At 39.7% G+C, this 18,342-nt stretch overlaps 1 protein-coding gene across 4 annotated transcripts in view; it reads left to right on the top strand.

Annotated features, from left to right (window-relative positions):
* Positions 1 to 5,001, top strand: part of usp54a (ubiquitin specific peptidase 54a) — a 150,555-nt gene extending 145,554 nt beyond the window's left edge. For all 4 annotated transcript variants that reach the window (XM_072282582.1, XM_072282585.1, XM_072282584.1 and 1 more), the window contains 3 exons: positions 168 to 308; positions 486 to 684; positions 2,241 to 5,001. In XM_072282582.1, coding sequence (XP_072138683.1) covers positions 168 to 308; positions 486 to 684; positions 2,241 to 2,950 — 1,050 coding nt within the window. In that variant the 3' untranslated portion in view covers positions 2,951 to 5,001. The remainder of the gene's footprint in view (positions 1 to 167; positions 309 to 485; positions 685 to 2,240) is intronic.
* Positions 5,002 to 18,342: the final 13,341 nt, after the last annotated feature.

Below are 18,342 nucleotides of genomic sequence, written 5' to 3' on the forward strand. Positions count from 1 at the left end.
GTAAGATTAAGACTGTATGCAGTTATGTACATTATTAGATAGGACCTGCTTATTGAGTAGTTAAATTAATGCATGATGCAAGTGCATTTCAGTGCATTCCCATAATTTTTGGACTGTTCTGTAGCTTTTCACTTCCAAGTATTTATTTATACATCTGGCTTTACAAGGTGCATTTCAATGAGGTTGCTCCAAGAGAAAATGTGGAAAATGACAGTTACAGTGCAGAAAATTTCCGTCGTATTGCTCGGAGCATGAGTGGAACTATCCTTGCTAACCGAGAGAACCCTGTGATTATCCCTCACAGTATCGTAAGTAAAACTTCCTGTGGCAACTGGCAACAAAGACATAAAATATTACTTTCTGAATTAACCCTTAGTGAATTGGACAATATAGTCAAAAGTTTAGAGGATTAAATTTGAGGCACTTTATTTCCTGTGTCTTTCTGTAATGTCTCTTCATTTTATCATGTCCACTTATGTTGCAAGGAAACAATGGCAACCCCAAGAAAAGAAGTGGAGACTCGAAAAAGATCAGTCAGTTCTTCTTCCTTGACCATAGCCCGGGGCCCCTCCCCTGATCCTCTTGTGTTAGCCTCTTACCCTCAACATCAACCCTTCCTACCACAGCACCTTTCGTCTGATCCACTGCAGCCCAACATGTCTGGTGATGCAAACAGAGCTTCAGGTAATCCTGCTTCTACAAAATGCTAACATTTGCATCTTCAATGTATATTTGTCCTTATGTTTGTCCATAAGATCCTTGTCCATCTCGTGTTCTTTTCACATTGCAGTGTTTCATGTATTTCTTAGTCTTCAGATATAAAAGAACTAATGTGTTGAAATTGTTGACTGAGGTCTCTTGAATTCAACAATCTAATATCTTTGTAAGTGGAACAAGTGCTACACATGCCCTTACCCTTCCTCCCTTACCACCATTCAGGGCCCCAGACAGCTCTTCCAGGTGAGGCGGCACTTCACCTGTGAGTCGGCTGGGGTGATTGATATACTGTGTCCGGTGCTCCCGATGTGGCCTTCTATATATTGGTGAGACCTGAGGCAGACTGGAAGATTGTTTTGCTGAACACCTACGCTCTGTCCGCCAGAGAAAGCAGGATCGCCACACATTTTAATTTCACATCCCATTCCCATTCTGACATGTCTATCCATGGCCTCCTCTACTGTAAAGATGAAGCCACACTCAGGTTGGAGGAACAACACCTTATATTCCATTGGGTAGCCTCCAACCTGATGCATGAACATTGACTTCTCTAACTTCCGCTAATGCCCCACCTCCCCCTTGTACCCCATCCGTTATTTATTTTTATACACACATTCTTTCTCTCACTCTCCTTTTTCTCCCTCTGTCCCTCTGAATATACCTCTTGCCCATCCTCTGGGGCTCCCCCCCCTTTCCTTCTCCCTGGGCCTCCTGTCCCATGATCCTCTCATATCCCTTTTGCCAATCACCTGTACAGCCCTTGGCTCCATCCCTCCACCTCCTGTCTTCTCCTATCATTTTGGATCTTCCCTTCCCCCTCCCACTTTTAAATCTCTTACTAGCTCTTTCTTCAGTTAGTCCTGACGAAGGGTCTCGGCCCGAAACGTTGACTGTACCTCTTCCTAGAGATGCTGCCTGGCCTGCTGCATTCACCAGCAACTTTGATGTGTGTTGCATGCAATCTAAAACTTGCTTAACCATTTGCCGGCATTCAGAAAATGTTTGTAAAATAATATTTTTGGTAAGCTTATGGCATATGTTTTTTATACTGTGGTAAGTAATGGCTAGAAGTATACATTGCAGTCTTGCTGTGGATTACATCTGATGCATCATGAATGATTATTATTACAGCATATAGAGCAGTTTGGTGGCTCAGCAGTTGGTACTGCTTCCTCACAGATCCAAGTACATCGGATCACTTCTGACCTTGGGTACTATCTGTATGGCGTTCGTGCATTTTTGCTATGAATGCATGGGTTATCTGGGTGCTCCTATTTTGTTTCCATGTCCCATTCATGTGCTTAGAGTAAGTAAGTTGCAAAGCAATCAAAAGATCTACAGCTAAAGTCAACATCTTGGGAAATATTGTGGAAATTCTTGTGATCTGCTGTTACTTCAGCCAATGATTGATTGAAGCAGCAGTTTTACTGAGCTTTCAATCAGTTACGATGAATGTAGTTGTTGCTGGTTTATATATGATCACCATGCTGGTTTTAACATGTACTGTTATTTTGGGAAAACAGGCAAGAACATCGAAAAATTTCTGGCTGTGTTTGACCGGGGTGAAGCTCTCAACCACGAGAACTACCAGAGTGTTGCAGTGAACTACGGTACTCTGCCACGTTCACAGAAGAAGTTGACCTTAGGACAGAGACCCATCAGAAAAGACCAGATTAATGTTGAAAACGTAATCAAGCAAAGACTAATTCAAGCAGTTCTTCCTGACAAGACTAGGGCAGAGCAACTTTGCAAAGTTTCGCCTCACATGACATCACTGAGTCGACCACTGCACCAAGCCAAGCATGAGCTGCCTGATAATTTTGACACTTTTCTGGTGCGTTACAGACTGGGACATGGCATTGGCCAGAACACTCTTCCAAAAAGCAACAGTATGGCAAATACTTTGGACCTTCAGAAATACCCCTGCATGAAGTCTACACGGTCCAATGTTCCAGGTCCAGTCCGTCTTGATGTACCTCCCGATGAGGACTGGAGGAAGGCAGTTTACGTCCGCCCCCAAAATGGTGATAGGACGGAATTGCCCATCCGGACTGTTACAAGGACCAGTGGTATTGGTGTACATACAAAATGGCCAGCAACTAAGCAGACTACTTCATGGCCTGCCACTAGGGGTCGCCTGTGTGCTCTGTGCCAGCTGGCGCACACAGATGCTGGTGAGTTCTACTGCCGGAACTGCAGTTTGTACATGGCACGATTTAAACCTCAGCACTGAACTTTCTAATCGACAGCAGGCCAAAACACATGATGGGTTTCACAGCAATTGTCTTAAAAAGTAGACTTTAATGCTAGGACTAAAGATTGGTACTGCTACTAACTGAATGTAAAGTAACTCTGTAAAAGTTGTCACTTACCAGCTGTGATGTTGAGAATTAATTGTGATTTAATAACTGGTATAAATGAAAAATGAAGGCTAAAGGTGGAATGTATTTAAATTATAAAGCTCAAATTTAAAAAAAAATCATTGTTATTTAGAAATTAAGTTCTGATGCTGGATGTAGAAACTGCACTACTGTCCTGCAGATGTACATAATTATTTTTTGCAATATAATCCTACCAACCAGTTACTGGTTACTGATAAGTTGGATCTTTACACTAATGTGGAATGTGGAATACACATGATCAAAATACATTCTGTAGTTTACATGTTGTCAAGTCATACCAGAAGTCTTCTGAAGTTATTCTAGTGTACAATTTAATTCAACTGTTTAACTCCATTTAAAATTAATTGTTGGAATATGTTGTGTTAAAATAAGTATATAAGACAAACCACCTTTTCAATATTTCTTAACAAAAACCTCAGATTCTTTGTAGGGCTTGGTGGCTTCAACATCTCAAAATCGTGATCTTAAAGTTTTTGAATTTGCCTGCCAGATGTTTGAAATAAAGACAACAGGAAAAGCTGGAGATAATCAACAGGACTGCCCAGTGTAGAGAGAAAGAGTTAACAATAGGTCATTAGTCTGAATTGTTAACCCAGTTTCTTATTTACCAGATATTGCATGACCTGCTGAGTATACCAGTACTTTTTTGTTTCAGATTTCCAGCATCTGCAGTCGATTTTGTTTTTAGACTATGGATGTTTAATGTTTTCCGCTAATTACTTTTCTCTCATATTTTATCAAAGTTATTTTCCTATTTAATGTTAGGTTATTGGTTTTACTACAGTAATGGAGTGAGGAGTTGATTGGATCAGTAAGCCTCTGTAGAATCAGTTATTCTCTGAAAGCTGTTCATTCTTTTAATGTACGTTTCTGCAGCAAGTCACTGTCAACTTCGCATGCAGAAACCATTCTATCAGTTAGTGCATTTAAAGTGTATTAAAAGACAAACCTTTATGCAAATAAATTCAGCTTTCTGTGTAGGTTTAATACAATTCTAATTTGTCTAGTTGCACAGTTTGCTTCTTGCCAGTTGTGAGCATTTCTTTTTCATAACACATATGAAGGAGCTAAAATGTATTGACATTTTATTCACTGTCCTGTTGAGATGTATTTATTAGAAACTATATTTGATTGTGGGTCTGATGTATGAACAGCATTTCATTGAAGGCCAGTGGGATGAGGTGCTGTTAGAATAATGGAGGGTGGAGCTGAAATGTAATTATTAAAGTGCTTGTGTGTATGATGATGTGACAAATAATGGAAAGTGAGATTGGTTGCATGAAGATCAGATGATTAGAGGAAGTTAGGAGGCAACAAGGTGGTCATATTCAGAGGGTTCAAGTCAACCACCATCTCCTTGATTCGGGGGATTGACTCTGATTGTCCTCAATGCACTTCTACTCATCTGTTAATATGATGTGCATTATACTGCTTTATGGAAGTTCATAGAGCCTCGCCAATGTACCAGACTGCTGAAGATCGATTGTGAAGTGTCAACAGTAAATGCTGACTGTAAGCTGTTGTGTTGTCTGCAGATACATGGAATTAATTGTGCCACTGGCAAAAGGATATAACAAAGTATTTTTCTGGTGTTCACATCCCCATGTATATATAAGATTACTGAAGACAAAGGTTACGGGTGTACAGTTGTGGATTTGAAGATTTTATTGTAGAAAGTGGTTTGCAGATTTTTACTGTACTTTCCTACATGTCTTGCTTAGAAGTGCTTAATATTATTGCTAATGTATTCTTGTTAAAATGTGTACAGCTTTTACAGCCTACGAAATGTGAACTGGAATATTATGTACCAATTGGTATTTAATTGCAGTGCTAGGAAATGCGACTCATATTTTTGCAATAAAGTATCCAGATATGCTTATAATTGTCATTGTTCTAAGCCTGATTTGTATCACTCTGGTGTATCATTCTGATGGGAATATTAGTACTTCCCTCTGACGCTGGAATAACTGAGTTACAGGTAATACACTGGAAACATTGAAGCCAGAAAAAACTGATGTGGCTACAAAGGAGACATGAACACACCCTTTCTCCCTTAGGGACCAAACCAACACTTCACACAATGGGATTCACATACACAGACTTCTACTGAAGTATAGTTCCGCACATTGATTCCATCTGAGTGACAGCCTATAGACATTGACTTACTGTGGGACAGGATCCACATACATTTTCTCTGGGATACAGTTCCCCACAGACTGACACACACTGTGGTAAAGTTCCACAAATACATTCACCTTAAGATTGGAGCTTCAGAGTACTCTCACTGATTCTCGGTGGCACCTAGAGGCTTCAACTCACCAGATTCTGAGTCCCTGATAGACACTGATTCTCATGATTTCACACCCTAGTAGAATTCACTGGCTATAATTTTTCCCAGTCGTTTTATCCATTACTTTCCCTATGTAAATATAATATCATGTAGTGAGAGGAATCAGCATTGCAATATACTTCGGCATAGTGGATTACAGATCTTGCCTTCTGTAATGCAATTAAATAAAACATTTTTCCCGGGAGACATGATGATATCCAGAATAAATCTAAAGCCAAGACAGATTATGTTTATGATTGTGCTATATCTTAGTATTCTTATAGTCAAATGTAACAAGATGGCATTGTGCCTGAGCTAATTTCTTAATGGTCCTTTTCAATTCTCCCCCACTGCCCTGCTCTTTCCCCTTGAACAGGCAATTTTGATTTCCATTACTGCTATTTATCCAATTGTATTTCAGGCAATATGCTCCAGAACATAATTCTTTTGCAATCCTTTGCCAATGTCACTTCTGCTTCTTCTGTCAGCGTTTAAAATGGAAATCCTGTGGTTATAGACCCCATCCTCCTCCTCCTCCTCACTATTTGCCCTCCCAGTTGGTTTAGTTCCTTCACAAAGCTGAAGTTGATCAATATTTAATAAGTATTGAATGAACTTGATATTGAAGTGAAGATCTGTTTAATCTGCACTTCCTCCAGGCATCATTCCGTAATTGCAAATGTGTGTACTTAAGCTACAATCTTTGTTTTACTTAAGTTCCTGATTCTCTTGTGCTCTTTACCTTTTATTTTAAGTAATGGAAATGAAGCATGTTCACAGAAGTTGAATTCTTCTGTGGAAAGAAGCAAGATGTGGTTGTGTGGAATCCTCGATGGAAGGCTTGTCAAAGGTTTAGGAGATAACATTACCCATCAATTTCCACTATCAAATTTGTAAATTAATATTTGAGCAGCTGATCCACCTCTTGGTTTCCCAGGAAGCACAATGGTACCAGGTCCTATGGCTCCGATTACTTCATATCCATTACCTTCTTACAAACTTTAACCCAGTTTTAATTAGTGGAAGTAAAAAGCTTTGGCACACCCTGATTAGTTAAAAATAAATAAAAAAATACCATGTATTGTGTTGATAAATTAAAGGACTACATCATTGAGGTGAAGGTGGTGGTTGTCAAATGCTATCAGTTACTTTTCACGTTATACCTGAGTGCAGGATTTTTGCTCTTGAATGTAAAGGGACATACAGCATTTCTTTTTATAGTTAATTATATTTTATTAACTTCCTTGCAGGTTAAGCAATCATGAATACAGATTTTATTTTTATAATATTTATAGTAGCATAGAAAATAGGTGCAAGAGTGGGCCAGAGGTGAACTTGCTCTACTTTTCAACTAATTGCTGATCATCCACCTCACAATCTTGTTCCCGCCTTCTCCAAATTTTCATTCATCCCTTTTGCACTAAGAACTGTATATACCTTCTTCCTGAATATAAAATATTGAATAACTTTGCCTCCACCTTCTGCTAGAGAATTCTGCAGGGTCACCACACTTTGGGTCAAGTATTCCTCCTGATCATAGCTTTAAATAGCATTCGGTGTTTTTCCAAATATTAGCTTGAAGTTGAATGTCCATGTTTCAGAAGATATCATCCTTTTGCCTCATCACCACTACAGTGCTTCAGTGGGAAAAATAAAATAGCAATTTTGAGGCCTTTGAAATAATGTAGCACTCTTCATTGCACTTATCTAAGATCTAATTGATCAATATTCCAGAGTAAGAACCTTGAGAGTATTTATCACGCTTATTCTGAAGAAGAACAAAGACCCAGATGAGATAGGATCTTATAGGCCGATTTCACTGCTAAATTCAGATCAGAAAATTTTGGCTAAAACGCTTGCAAGGAGACTCAGTCAGCAGATAAATAAATTGGTACACTCAGATCAAACAGGGTTTATCCCTAAAAGGAATTATTTCCATAACATCAGGCGCCGCCTTAATATAATGCATTCCCCAAGACATCTTAAGGAAGACCTTATAATATTAAGTTTTCAAGATTCAAGATTCAAAAAACTTTATTGTCATTCTAACCGTACATCAGCTCTGTAGGGCAGAATGAGACAGCGTTTCTCAGGGGCAGTGCAATCATAACATAACAAGCGCAACACTAAATAATAAACATAACAATAAATAGTAAAACACAACAGCCACATGTCAGTTAAAATCAGTTATAAGTGTCCAGTGCAAGTTAAAAGTGTTCAAAGCAGAGTCAGGTAGAGCAGCTATTTAGCAGTCTGACTGCCTGTGGGAGGAAGCTGTTTAGTAGCCTTGTGGTTTTAGTTTTGATGCTCCTGTAATGTTTGCCTGATGGCAGAAGAACAAACAGTTCATGGAGAGGGTGTGAGGGGTCTTTAATGATGTACCGTGTCTTCTGGAGGCATCGACTCTGAAAGATGTCTTGGCAAAGGTAGGGAGACCCCAATAACCTCCTCTGCTCCCCTAACCACCCTCTGCAAGGCTTTTTTGTCGACAGCACTGCAGCTGGAGTACCAGGTTGTGATGCAAAAGGTCAGCACACTCTCAACCACGCCTCTGTAGAATGTAGTTAAAATGTTAGTGGGGAGTGATGCTTGTTTAAGCTTCCTCAGAAAGTGCAATCTCTGCTGGTCCCGTTTCACAATCCCAGTGGCGTTCCTGGACCAGGTGAGATTGTTCAAGATCTGCACCCCAAGGAACTTGATGTTTTCCACTCTCTCCACTGTGGAGCTGCTGATGCTGAGGGGTGTGCGCTCAGGCTGAGACCGTCTGAAATCGACGATCATCTCCTTGGTTTTGGTGACATTAAGCATCAAGTTGTTATCACTGCACCAACTCTCTAGGTGTTTGACCTCCTCCCTGTACATAGTTTCATCATTTTTGCTGATGAGCCCCACCACTGTGGTATCATCTGCAAACTTAATGATCAGGTTCTCCTTGAATCTGGCTGCATAGTCATGTGTTAGCAGCGTAAACAGCAATGGGCTAAGCACACAACCTTGTGAGGATTCAGTGCTCGGTGTGGTGGAGTCAGAGATGTTCCTGCCAACATGAACTGACTGTGGTCTTTCTGTCAAGAAATCCAGAATCCAGCGACACATGGCAGTGTTAAGGCCAAGCAGTGACAGTTTCTCCACTAGTCTCTGCGGGATGATGGTATTGAACGCTGAACTGAAATCAATGTACAGGATTCTGGCATAAGTGTCTTTGTTGCCCAAGTGAGAGAGAACTGTGTGCAGTGTGGTGGATATTGCATCCTCCGTAGAGCGACTTGGACAATAAGCAAACTGTAGAGGATCCAGCGAGGAGGGGAGGCTGGCTGTGATATGAGGCTTGACAAGACATTCAAAACATTTCATGCTGAGAAACATTAGATGCTGAGAAAGCATTCGACTAAGTGCAATGGCAATACCTCTACGAGGTTTTGAAAAAATTTGGAATGGGAAGTAAATTTATAACTTGGATTAAGCTACTGTACAGTAACCCTAGTGCTAAAATACTAACTAATCAGACCCTCTCGGAACCATTCAGCTTGCACAGGGGCACAAAACAGGGCTGTGCATTAAGTCCCTTATTGCTTGCGTTGGCCCTGGAACCACTGGTGGAGACTATACGTTCTCACCCCGAAATTTATGGGTACAATACAGAATATACTATCAACAAGATTTCCCTTTATGCGGATGATATTTTGTTGTTTGTAACAAAGCCATATATTACTATTCCAGTTTTGCTGGGAATAGTCAATTTATTTGGCACTTTCTCGGGTTATAAGATTAATTGGGGGGAAAAGTGAATTATTCCCAGTCCGAGTAGAAGAACAGGAGGGGCTTAAACAATTTCCATTCAAAATAACCCTTGAAAAGTTTACTTACTTGGAATTGCAATAACCAAAAAGTATAGTTCTCTATTTGAAGCAAATTTTATCCCTCTAATTGAAAAGATTAAAAAGAAAATAGAATTTTGGAAGACACTCCCAATTTCTTTAATGGGTAGAGTAAATGCAATCAGGATGATGTTTCTTCCCCAACTGCTCAATTTATTTCAGAACCTGCCCCTCTATCTTACCAAAACCTTTTTTAAAGGATTAGGTTCCATAGTTCTATATGGAATTATAAAGCCCATCGAATTAGGAAAGAACATCTCTGCAAGACTAGTGGGAGGCTGGCTCTACCCAACTTTATTTTTTATTACTGGGCTGCTAACGTTAGCCATATAGCATACTGGATAGATGATACAGTTGTACTTCCCGGATGGTTGGAGATGGAGCGTGAGGATTGCCTACCATATTCCATAGGGACCATCATTATGTCCCCTGTTTGGTTAAATAAAGCCTGTTATAGAGGCAATCCCATTATCCATAGCACCATACAGATGTGGAGACAAATGGGGAAGCATTTGAAACTCAGAACATTATCTTTTCTTGTACCTATATCAGCAAACCTCTCTTTTATCCCCTCATGTATAGATGGGGCCTTTGATGCATGGCAAGAATTAGGGATATGCAGCGTTGGAGACTTATACATACAAGGAATTTTTGCATCATTTCGGCAGCTCCTGGACAAATTCGGATTGCAAAAGAGTCATTTTTTCAGGTATCTCCAGCTAAGACACTATATAAGATCACATCTTTCTGGTTTTGAGATGGCAGAACCTGATAAATTAGATAATCAATTAAGATCATGTTTAGGGACAGAACACATCATCACCTATCTGCATGATGCCATGCAAAACAAGTGTCATACAACAATGGATAATATTAAAAAAGAGTGGGAAAAGGAGTTGGGTACAGAGATAGAGGAGGTTATGTGGAATGAGGCTTCGGAGTATGTTAACTCCTGTTCCATCAATGCCAGGCATTGTTTAATACAATTTAAAATCCTACATAGACTACATTACTCAAAAGTAAGGATTCATAAAATATTCCCAGAGGTGTCCCCAATGTGTGAGAAATGCAAGTTCTCACAGGCAAATTTGTTACATAGTTATGCTTTATGTCCCAGGATATAAGAGTATTGGAAGCAAATATTTGAGGTCCTATCAAAGGTTCAGATAATACCAGACCCCATTTTAATAATTTTTGGAACTTCTGCGAGGTCAAATAAATTCCAGGCTACCCAGCAACAACTCCTGACCTATGGTATACTTAATGGAAAGAAACTCATACTAATGTTCTGGAAAAAGGAGAAAACTCCATCACTCAGACAATGGCTGGCTGAATTAATGGATACTCTGCATCTAGAGAGGATAAGATACGTTATCAAGGACAGACTCAAGGAATTTGAAAAAAATCTGGCAACCATTACCGTTGTGTTTAGAAGAGACCGACAGCTGAACTAAGTGTTGGGGGGTGGTAGGACCTAAACAGCACATATGGGAGGGGTGAGGGGAGGGTGGGGCTGGGAAGGGGAAAGGAGACAGGGTGGTAGGGTTTCCTTTGCTTTTTGCTTGTTTACTCTACATACATTCATTTGACTTTCATTGTGTTGTTATATGAAAGAAAAGAAAAAAGAAGCATTGTACTTTAGGTCATTGTCGGTTGTGGTTAAGCTGATGTTGCTTCACAATAAAAATATTTGAAAACAAGGACCTTGGAAGTATTTGAGTCTCAAGAAACATGACTGAGGACATTGTTTGGCTACTTTTGAGATTTGAATATTTTGTTCTCTTATTTGAGAACTTTCCATATTTCAATAATCATTTCAAAGATCCAACAGGAACATAGCTAACAAAATGTTCACCTCCTGTGTTGTGAATGTCTTTCAAGAAAAACAATTTCTATAATGCTGTATAACATAGCAAAGTTTATTAAATTTATTAAGATATATTGAATGGAAAAATATATCTACAAAAGCACAAATTCAGTGCAAACTGAGGAGAAAAGGTGTAGCCGTAAAAGATTACTAAATTGAAAAATGTGTGTTTTCACTCTTGCATGCATACATTGTTATATCAGAATTTATATCAGAATTTATCTTCCGTTAGCTAAAATCCAAAGTCCTAATTTGTTTCATAAATGATTGCAGCAACATTCAATTACCTGATGTTACTTGGCAATGTACATGTTTACAATTATTAACTAGATTTGTCATTAAAAGTTCATGGCTGCTCATTGCTACCTTGAGAGCAGATATTAAACAATAAATGCTAAAGCAATGAGTACAATTTTACAAAACAAAACCCTTGGAATTCTGAGATAAAAATACAATACTGAAGTACTCAGTATGTCAAGCAGCCATCAATACTGAGAGGAACACAGTTAATATCCCAAATTCTGATGCAGAATTTCAAACTGAAACATTAACAACAACATGCTGCCCCATAAATGTTGCACAACCAGCTTTCTTCCAGCAGATATTTGCTCCAGATTCCAACCTTTGCAGTGTCATATTTCTCTTAATATCCCAGGTCAATAACTTTTCATCAGAACCATGACATCTGGCATTGCCTGTCTGATGAAAAGCCAATGTTCTGCTTCTCTCTACACAGATGCTGCCTGAGCTACTGGGTACTTCCAGCAGTTTCTGGTTCCATTACACATTGCATTTCCAAGCCAAATTATAATGCTTGTTATATTGGTAGTTTTGCTGTCTATAATACTGAATTGTACCATGGTGAATGAAATCAACATTTTGATATTTGCACAAGTCCTACACAGTTGCTTATAAAATTGTTGGTCTCAGAAGATTTGATGTAGTCGCTGTAACGTTGGAGGTTAGTTGGGGAAAAAAATTGCACACACTGATTTTAGGTTAATGACCTGTGAAACATTTAGGTTATGTGTGGTAGCCTGTTTTAATGTCTGTTGAGTGAATAAATAGTGAAGGGAGTGGGGGTGGTTGTAGGGTGTATTTACATTTGCATGTTATCCTTTGGTCAGATTTAGACTCTACCTTATTCAGGTTGTAACTCTGGATACTGGATACTAAAGTGTAATTTTCAATAGTGTCTCCATGCTACGCTATCCATCAACAATAGGGGGAAAATCACATTTTGGCATATGGGGTCGATGCAATTGGCAACGACTATGTGATCATTGAACCATAAATTTATTTTCACTTGGCAATAGAGTTTCTGTGAGTGAAGAGAGTTAAAATACACCATATATCAGTAAACAAAATTAACATCTCATTTCCACTTGTCAATTCTTAAAAGCTGTATGAACGACATAAATAAGAATATTGTCATTATATCGAATGGTGCAACTTGATTTTGCCAGAATGCCCAGAAGGTATAATCAATATTTTGCTCAATCATGCACATCTCTCCAGGAACCCTGCAAAATACAGAATGCAGATCATTGTGAGAGAAGTATAAATAGAAGGATAATAGATGGCAGAAGAACATTTAACTATAACTATAACATGAAAATTCCCTGAAATGATAACAATAACCATCTCCATTGGTAATAATACAAGTGTTGTGCCAAATTTTGCTTGAAGTCCATACCCTAAATGTGTTTATCACTTGAATTTTAAAACTGTGTTATTATTTAAAGTAAAATTAAATAACATTAAATAACAATTCAGGGTGATTGGTGGAGCTTCATTAAGCAGATCTCCCATGGCCCTCTAACTGAACATCTGGAGACACCAGGCATTTTTGTAGAAGTGTAGGTAAATAGAATACCTTAAAAATCCAAGCTGGAACAAGTGTAGGTGTTCAGTTAGAGAATGAAATACGTACAGGTGGCCAACAGAGAGGAGTTGACCGTGGGTAGATTGAGTACTGAAACACTGAGTACTGAGAAAGGCTTCAAAATACTAAGATTCAGAGCAACAGCTAAGATGGAGCCAGAGTCTAGCTATAAATACCAAGAGTAAAAGATATAAAGTACGGAGGAAGCTGGGGGCAAAAGAATGTCTTATTAACTACAAACAAACAGTTGCCTGCTATGATTCTGAAAACCTGTTAAACAGCCTTATGTGTGGCACCTTGTAAAAGGAGTCCTGAAAATTCAAAGAAACAACATCCATTGACTCTCCTCCAACTAACCTGCCCATTATTTTCTCAAAAAATTCCAACAGATTTGTCAAGCAAGATTTTCCCTTTTGGAAACCGTGCTGACTTTGGCCTATGTTGTCATGTGCCTCCAAGTACCCTTCATCAGGAATCCAAAACCCCATCCACCACTGCCATTCTCTTTACTCCCCTCACCCATCAGGCAGAAGACACAAAAGCCTGACAGCACGTGTACCAGGCTCAAGGGCAGCTTTTATCCCACTGTTATCAGACACTGACCTTGTTACGATCTTACACTTTAATCTTTACCTGCACTGCACGTTTTTGATGGCTTTTGCACTTTATTCTGTATTGGTATTGTTATTGTTTTCCCTTATTCTAGCTCAATACACTGTGTAATGATTGGTCTGCATAAACCTAAACTATTTTTGATTGAAAAACGCCTTAGGTTTCATAAATGGAATCAAATGGAAGGCAAGTCCATTTCTGTTTCTGTGCCTGAATTGAAGAAATTGAGCATTGCCAGTTCAGTGATGGGCTTAATGGTGCATTGAGAGATGATTTAATTTTTGAAATCTTACAAGAAAGCATTCAAAAATGGCTCCTAATTGAAGCACAACTCACATTTAAGAGAGAAGTTGAAATTGCTGTATCAATGGAAACAGTAGTCAGAGACACAATTGAGTTGTAGTCAGGAATGAAAGTGAATGTGAACAAAATTGCTATGACCAGCCAGAAGTCTGTCTGGTTGAAGAAATTATACTACCATTGTGGCAGGGCTCTCATACACAGACAAAAAGGACTGAATTGCACAGGGAGGAAAAAAAGATAAAAAGTCAAGTTGCAATTTCAAAAAGAGCACTAATCAGCATGCTGCTAATAAAATAATCTGATAATGATGAGAGTAAAACGGGACTGAGTAGCCTTGAGATTTGAAATGCAAAAACTAACAAGAGACAAGCAATATGGCTTTCACCAGAAGTGAACATTAAATTAATTAAAGTGGAATTGGACGCTGGCTTAACTGTTTCAGTCATTCCACAAAATGAGTTTAAATGGCATTTCAAAGATACCAAACTGAAGCCTGCAGATATCCAATTAAGAACTTATACTGCAGAAATGACTTTCTCCATAAAATAATGACATTCATAATAGTGAAATACTACAACCAACAAGCCACATTGGGCTTGTATGTGGTAAAAACGGGAGGGCCAGTATTGTGGGGACATGATTGGCTGAGACAAGTACAACTTGATTGGAGATCCATCCACCATTTACATCCCCTGTAACAGAGTTAACAAAGTTAATTAGGGAAGCTATTATATGATGCTACAGTAGTGTTTGAGGATGGTATTAGAAGACTCAAACATATCAAGGGTAAAATAGTGTTAAACAAAAATGTCACACCCAAGTTTTGTAATACTGTCCAGTTTCTTATACTATCCATGATAAAGTAGTCAGAGAGCTGGATTGCACAGAGGCTGAAGAAATGTTCTCCAAATTTGAGTGGAGCCCATGGGCAACACCAGTGGTCTCAGTAGCCAAGATGAATTGGTCTGTCAGGATCTGTGGTGATTTTAAGGTCACCATCAACTGATAACTGAAACTAGATCAATACCCTCTGCCCAGGACAGAGGATATATCTTTACAGATCTTTCTGGAGGAAAACACTTCAGCTAAGTGGGCTTAGCTGAGGCCTACATACAGATGGAGATGGAAGACAATTTCAAAGTGTTTCTTATCACAAACACTCACAAAGGGCTTTATTGCTAGAAGAAGCTTATTTTTGGAGTAACATCTGCACCTGCACTACTCTGGCAGAAAGCTACAGACTAGGTGCTGCAAGGCTGCCCTGGCACTCAGTGTAACCTGGATGACATCATTGTTAACAGTAAGGTTCACAAGGAACATCTCCAAAATCTCAAGATAGTGTTAGAAGGGATACAGTGCTACAAGGTTAGAAGATTATGGGCATGACACAGTAAGTGTAAATTCTTTAAACTAAACATCCCTTACTGTGGTCACAAGTGTGCTGAGAAAATTAAAGCAGTGGTGAATTCCCCAAGACCAAAGAGCATGTCACAGTTGTGGTCCTTTTTGGGATTTGTCAATCACTATAACAAGTTCCTACCAAAGGTGGCTACTGTATGCCACCTGTGGAAATCATTACTACAGATTAGGAAGAAATGACAATGGACAAAGCAGTGTGAGGTGGCTTTCCAAAAGAAAAAGGGAATGGTGATGTCTGACACTGTACTCACACATTATGATCCACATCATCCAGCGAAGCTTCCCTGTGATGTCTCACCTTATGGTATTGGTGCAGTCATGTCACATGTTATGAGTGATGGAAGTGAATGCCCCATAGGCTTTGTGTCATGTTTGTTTGCTGCTGTAGATTGACAGAGAGGCCTTGAGTCTGGTTTGGAGTGTAAAGAGTTTCAACCAGTACCTGTATGGGAGAGAGTTTACCCTCATTACTGATCATCAACCCCTGGTGTCCATTTTCAATCCACAGAAGGTTTTCCACTAACAGCAGCAGCACAAGTACAGAGATGGGCTCTTTTTCTTGGAGGACACAATTAGAAGATTGGTTTCAAGAGGATGACTAATCAAGGGAATGTTGATTGTTGTTCCATTTACTCTTGGAAAAGGAAAAACCTGAAAAGTTTTACAAAAGAGGACACTCCTCTTGACGGATTCTTGCTAATGCATATCGAAAGACTCCCTATTACGGCAGAGATGATCCAAAAGAAATCAGAAAAGACCCCACACTGTCTCAGGTCTACATGGACACCCAAAATATGCAGCAGAAGCTCCAGTTCTCCCATTTTTACCAAAGCCTGAATGAGCTTACCTTTGATGGAGGTTACCATATATAGGGATTGGGAGTTGTTGCACCATCCAAGCTGAGAACTAAAGTTATGGAGGAGCTACATGCTGGTCATATTGTCATGTTTAATGTGAAAGCATTGGCTTGAAGCTTTGTCAGGTAGCCTGGGATAGATCAGCAGTTCGAGCAGCTTGCCAAACACTGTTCAGGATGCCAACATGTACAGAAGATGCCAAGAGCAGTGCCTCTTCCTCCCTTGGAATGGCCTGCATTGCTTTGGCACAGGATTCATGTGGATTTTGCTGGACCATTCGTGGGCACAAACTTCTTGGTGGTAATGGATGCAGCCACGAAGTGGTCAGACATGTTCATAGTAGCCTCTGCTACAGCTTCACACACTGTTGATGTGTTGAGAAGCATCTTCTCAAGGACTAGTGTTCCAGAACACTTACTCAGTGACAGTGGACCACAGTTTATTGTGGGACATTTTCAGTCGTTCCTGAAAATGAATGGAATAAGATGTATCACATCTACACATACCACCCAGCTGCAAATGGGTTGGTGGAAAGGTTTACCCAGAGTCTAAAGAATGCACTGTGAGCAACTTTAGCTGAACACTCTACACTGACACTGATTCCGAAGCTCACCCACTTCCTTCTTGCATGTCGCAACGCAGCACACCCCACAACCAACAAATCACTGGCCATGCTGCTGCTGAGTTATCCCTTGCATTCATGCTTGGATTTGCTCAAACCCAATCTCAGAATGAGTATGCAGGACAAACAGCTGAGACAAATTGAGGGCCCCTCAAACAAGAAAGTTCGATGTTTTACTCTTAGACAAGCAGTTCTGGTGAGGGACTACAGAGGTGATCAAGAGTGGGTACTTGGAAAGATTAAGGACAGAACTGGACCACTCTCCTACACGATGGAGATTGTGTCAGATGCCATCTGGAAACACCACATTGATCAGCTGAGGAGAGCAGTCAATTGTTGGAGAAGGAAGGTGTCCGAGCTGTCAGAACCACTTCCTGCAGTCCCAGAGTCAACTCCTACAACCACCACAGAAGATGCCCCATAACCTGAGATTGTTTCACAGCCACAAGCCTCACTAGCCAAACAGGGTGATTCCCTTGTCAGGGACGACATTATCCCACAAGAGTCAGACATCCTCACACCTTTAGGTCTGAGTGGGACAATTTAGAATTTACTATGCTGTGAATGTCTATATAGTAGATGCAATATACAATACACTGTATATATCCAGATCTTTATCTATTTATATAATTTGAGATGCATTCTGTATTCAGTTGGAGTTTATAGCTAGGCAGGGAAAGGTGTATGTTTAATATATTTCTGTAATATTTGAGTACTATTGTAAATATATTGTTTAAGCATTCCTTGTTCATTATTACACCATGCCTCATTATGCCACCATGTCACCAAAAGTAGACCTGGAAGTAGACATGTTATTCTCGGTTCCTTGTTTTTCTCTCAATTAGTTTTATGTTTTGGAGTCATAAAACATAACAGTTTCCTCTTGGAACAGAGATGAGGAAAATTTTCTTTAGCAAGGCGGTGGTAAACCTGTGGAATTCATTGCCACAGGTATACAAGATATTAAGAGGAATATTAAGTGGACAGCCAGCACCTCTTCCCCAGGGCACCACTGCTCAATACAAGAGGACATGGCTTTAAGGTAAGGGGTGGGATGTTCAAGGGGGATATTAGAGGAAGATTTTTTACTCAGAGAGTGGTTGGTGCATGGAATACACTGCCTGAATCAGTGGTGGAGGCAGATACACTAGTGAAATTTAAGAGACTACTGGACAGGTATGTGGAGGAATTTAAGGTGGGGGGTTATATGGGAGGCAGGGTTTAAGGGTTGGCACAACATTGTGGGCCAAAGGGCCTGTACTGTGCTGTACTATTCTATGTTCTATGTTCTATGTTCTAAGCTGTGCAGGCCAAATCAATAGGTATATCTAAGGTGGAGGTTGAAAGGATTTTGATTAATCAGGGCATCAAAGGTCACAGGGAAAAGGCAGGAGAATGGGGTTGAGAGGGATAATAAATCGATCATGATGAAATGCTGCTGGGCATCAGAC

The sequence above is a fragment of the Mobula birostris genome, chromosome 18 (assembly GCF_030028105.1).
Source record: "Mobula birostris isolate sMobBir1 chromosome 18, sMobBir1.hap1, whole genome shotgun sequence".
Lineage (NCBI taxonomy): Eukaryota > Metazoa > Chordata > Chondrichthyes > Myliobatiformes > Myliobatidae > Mobula > Mobula birostris.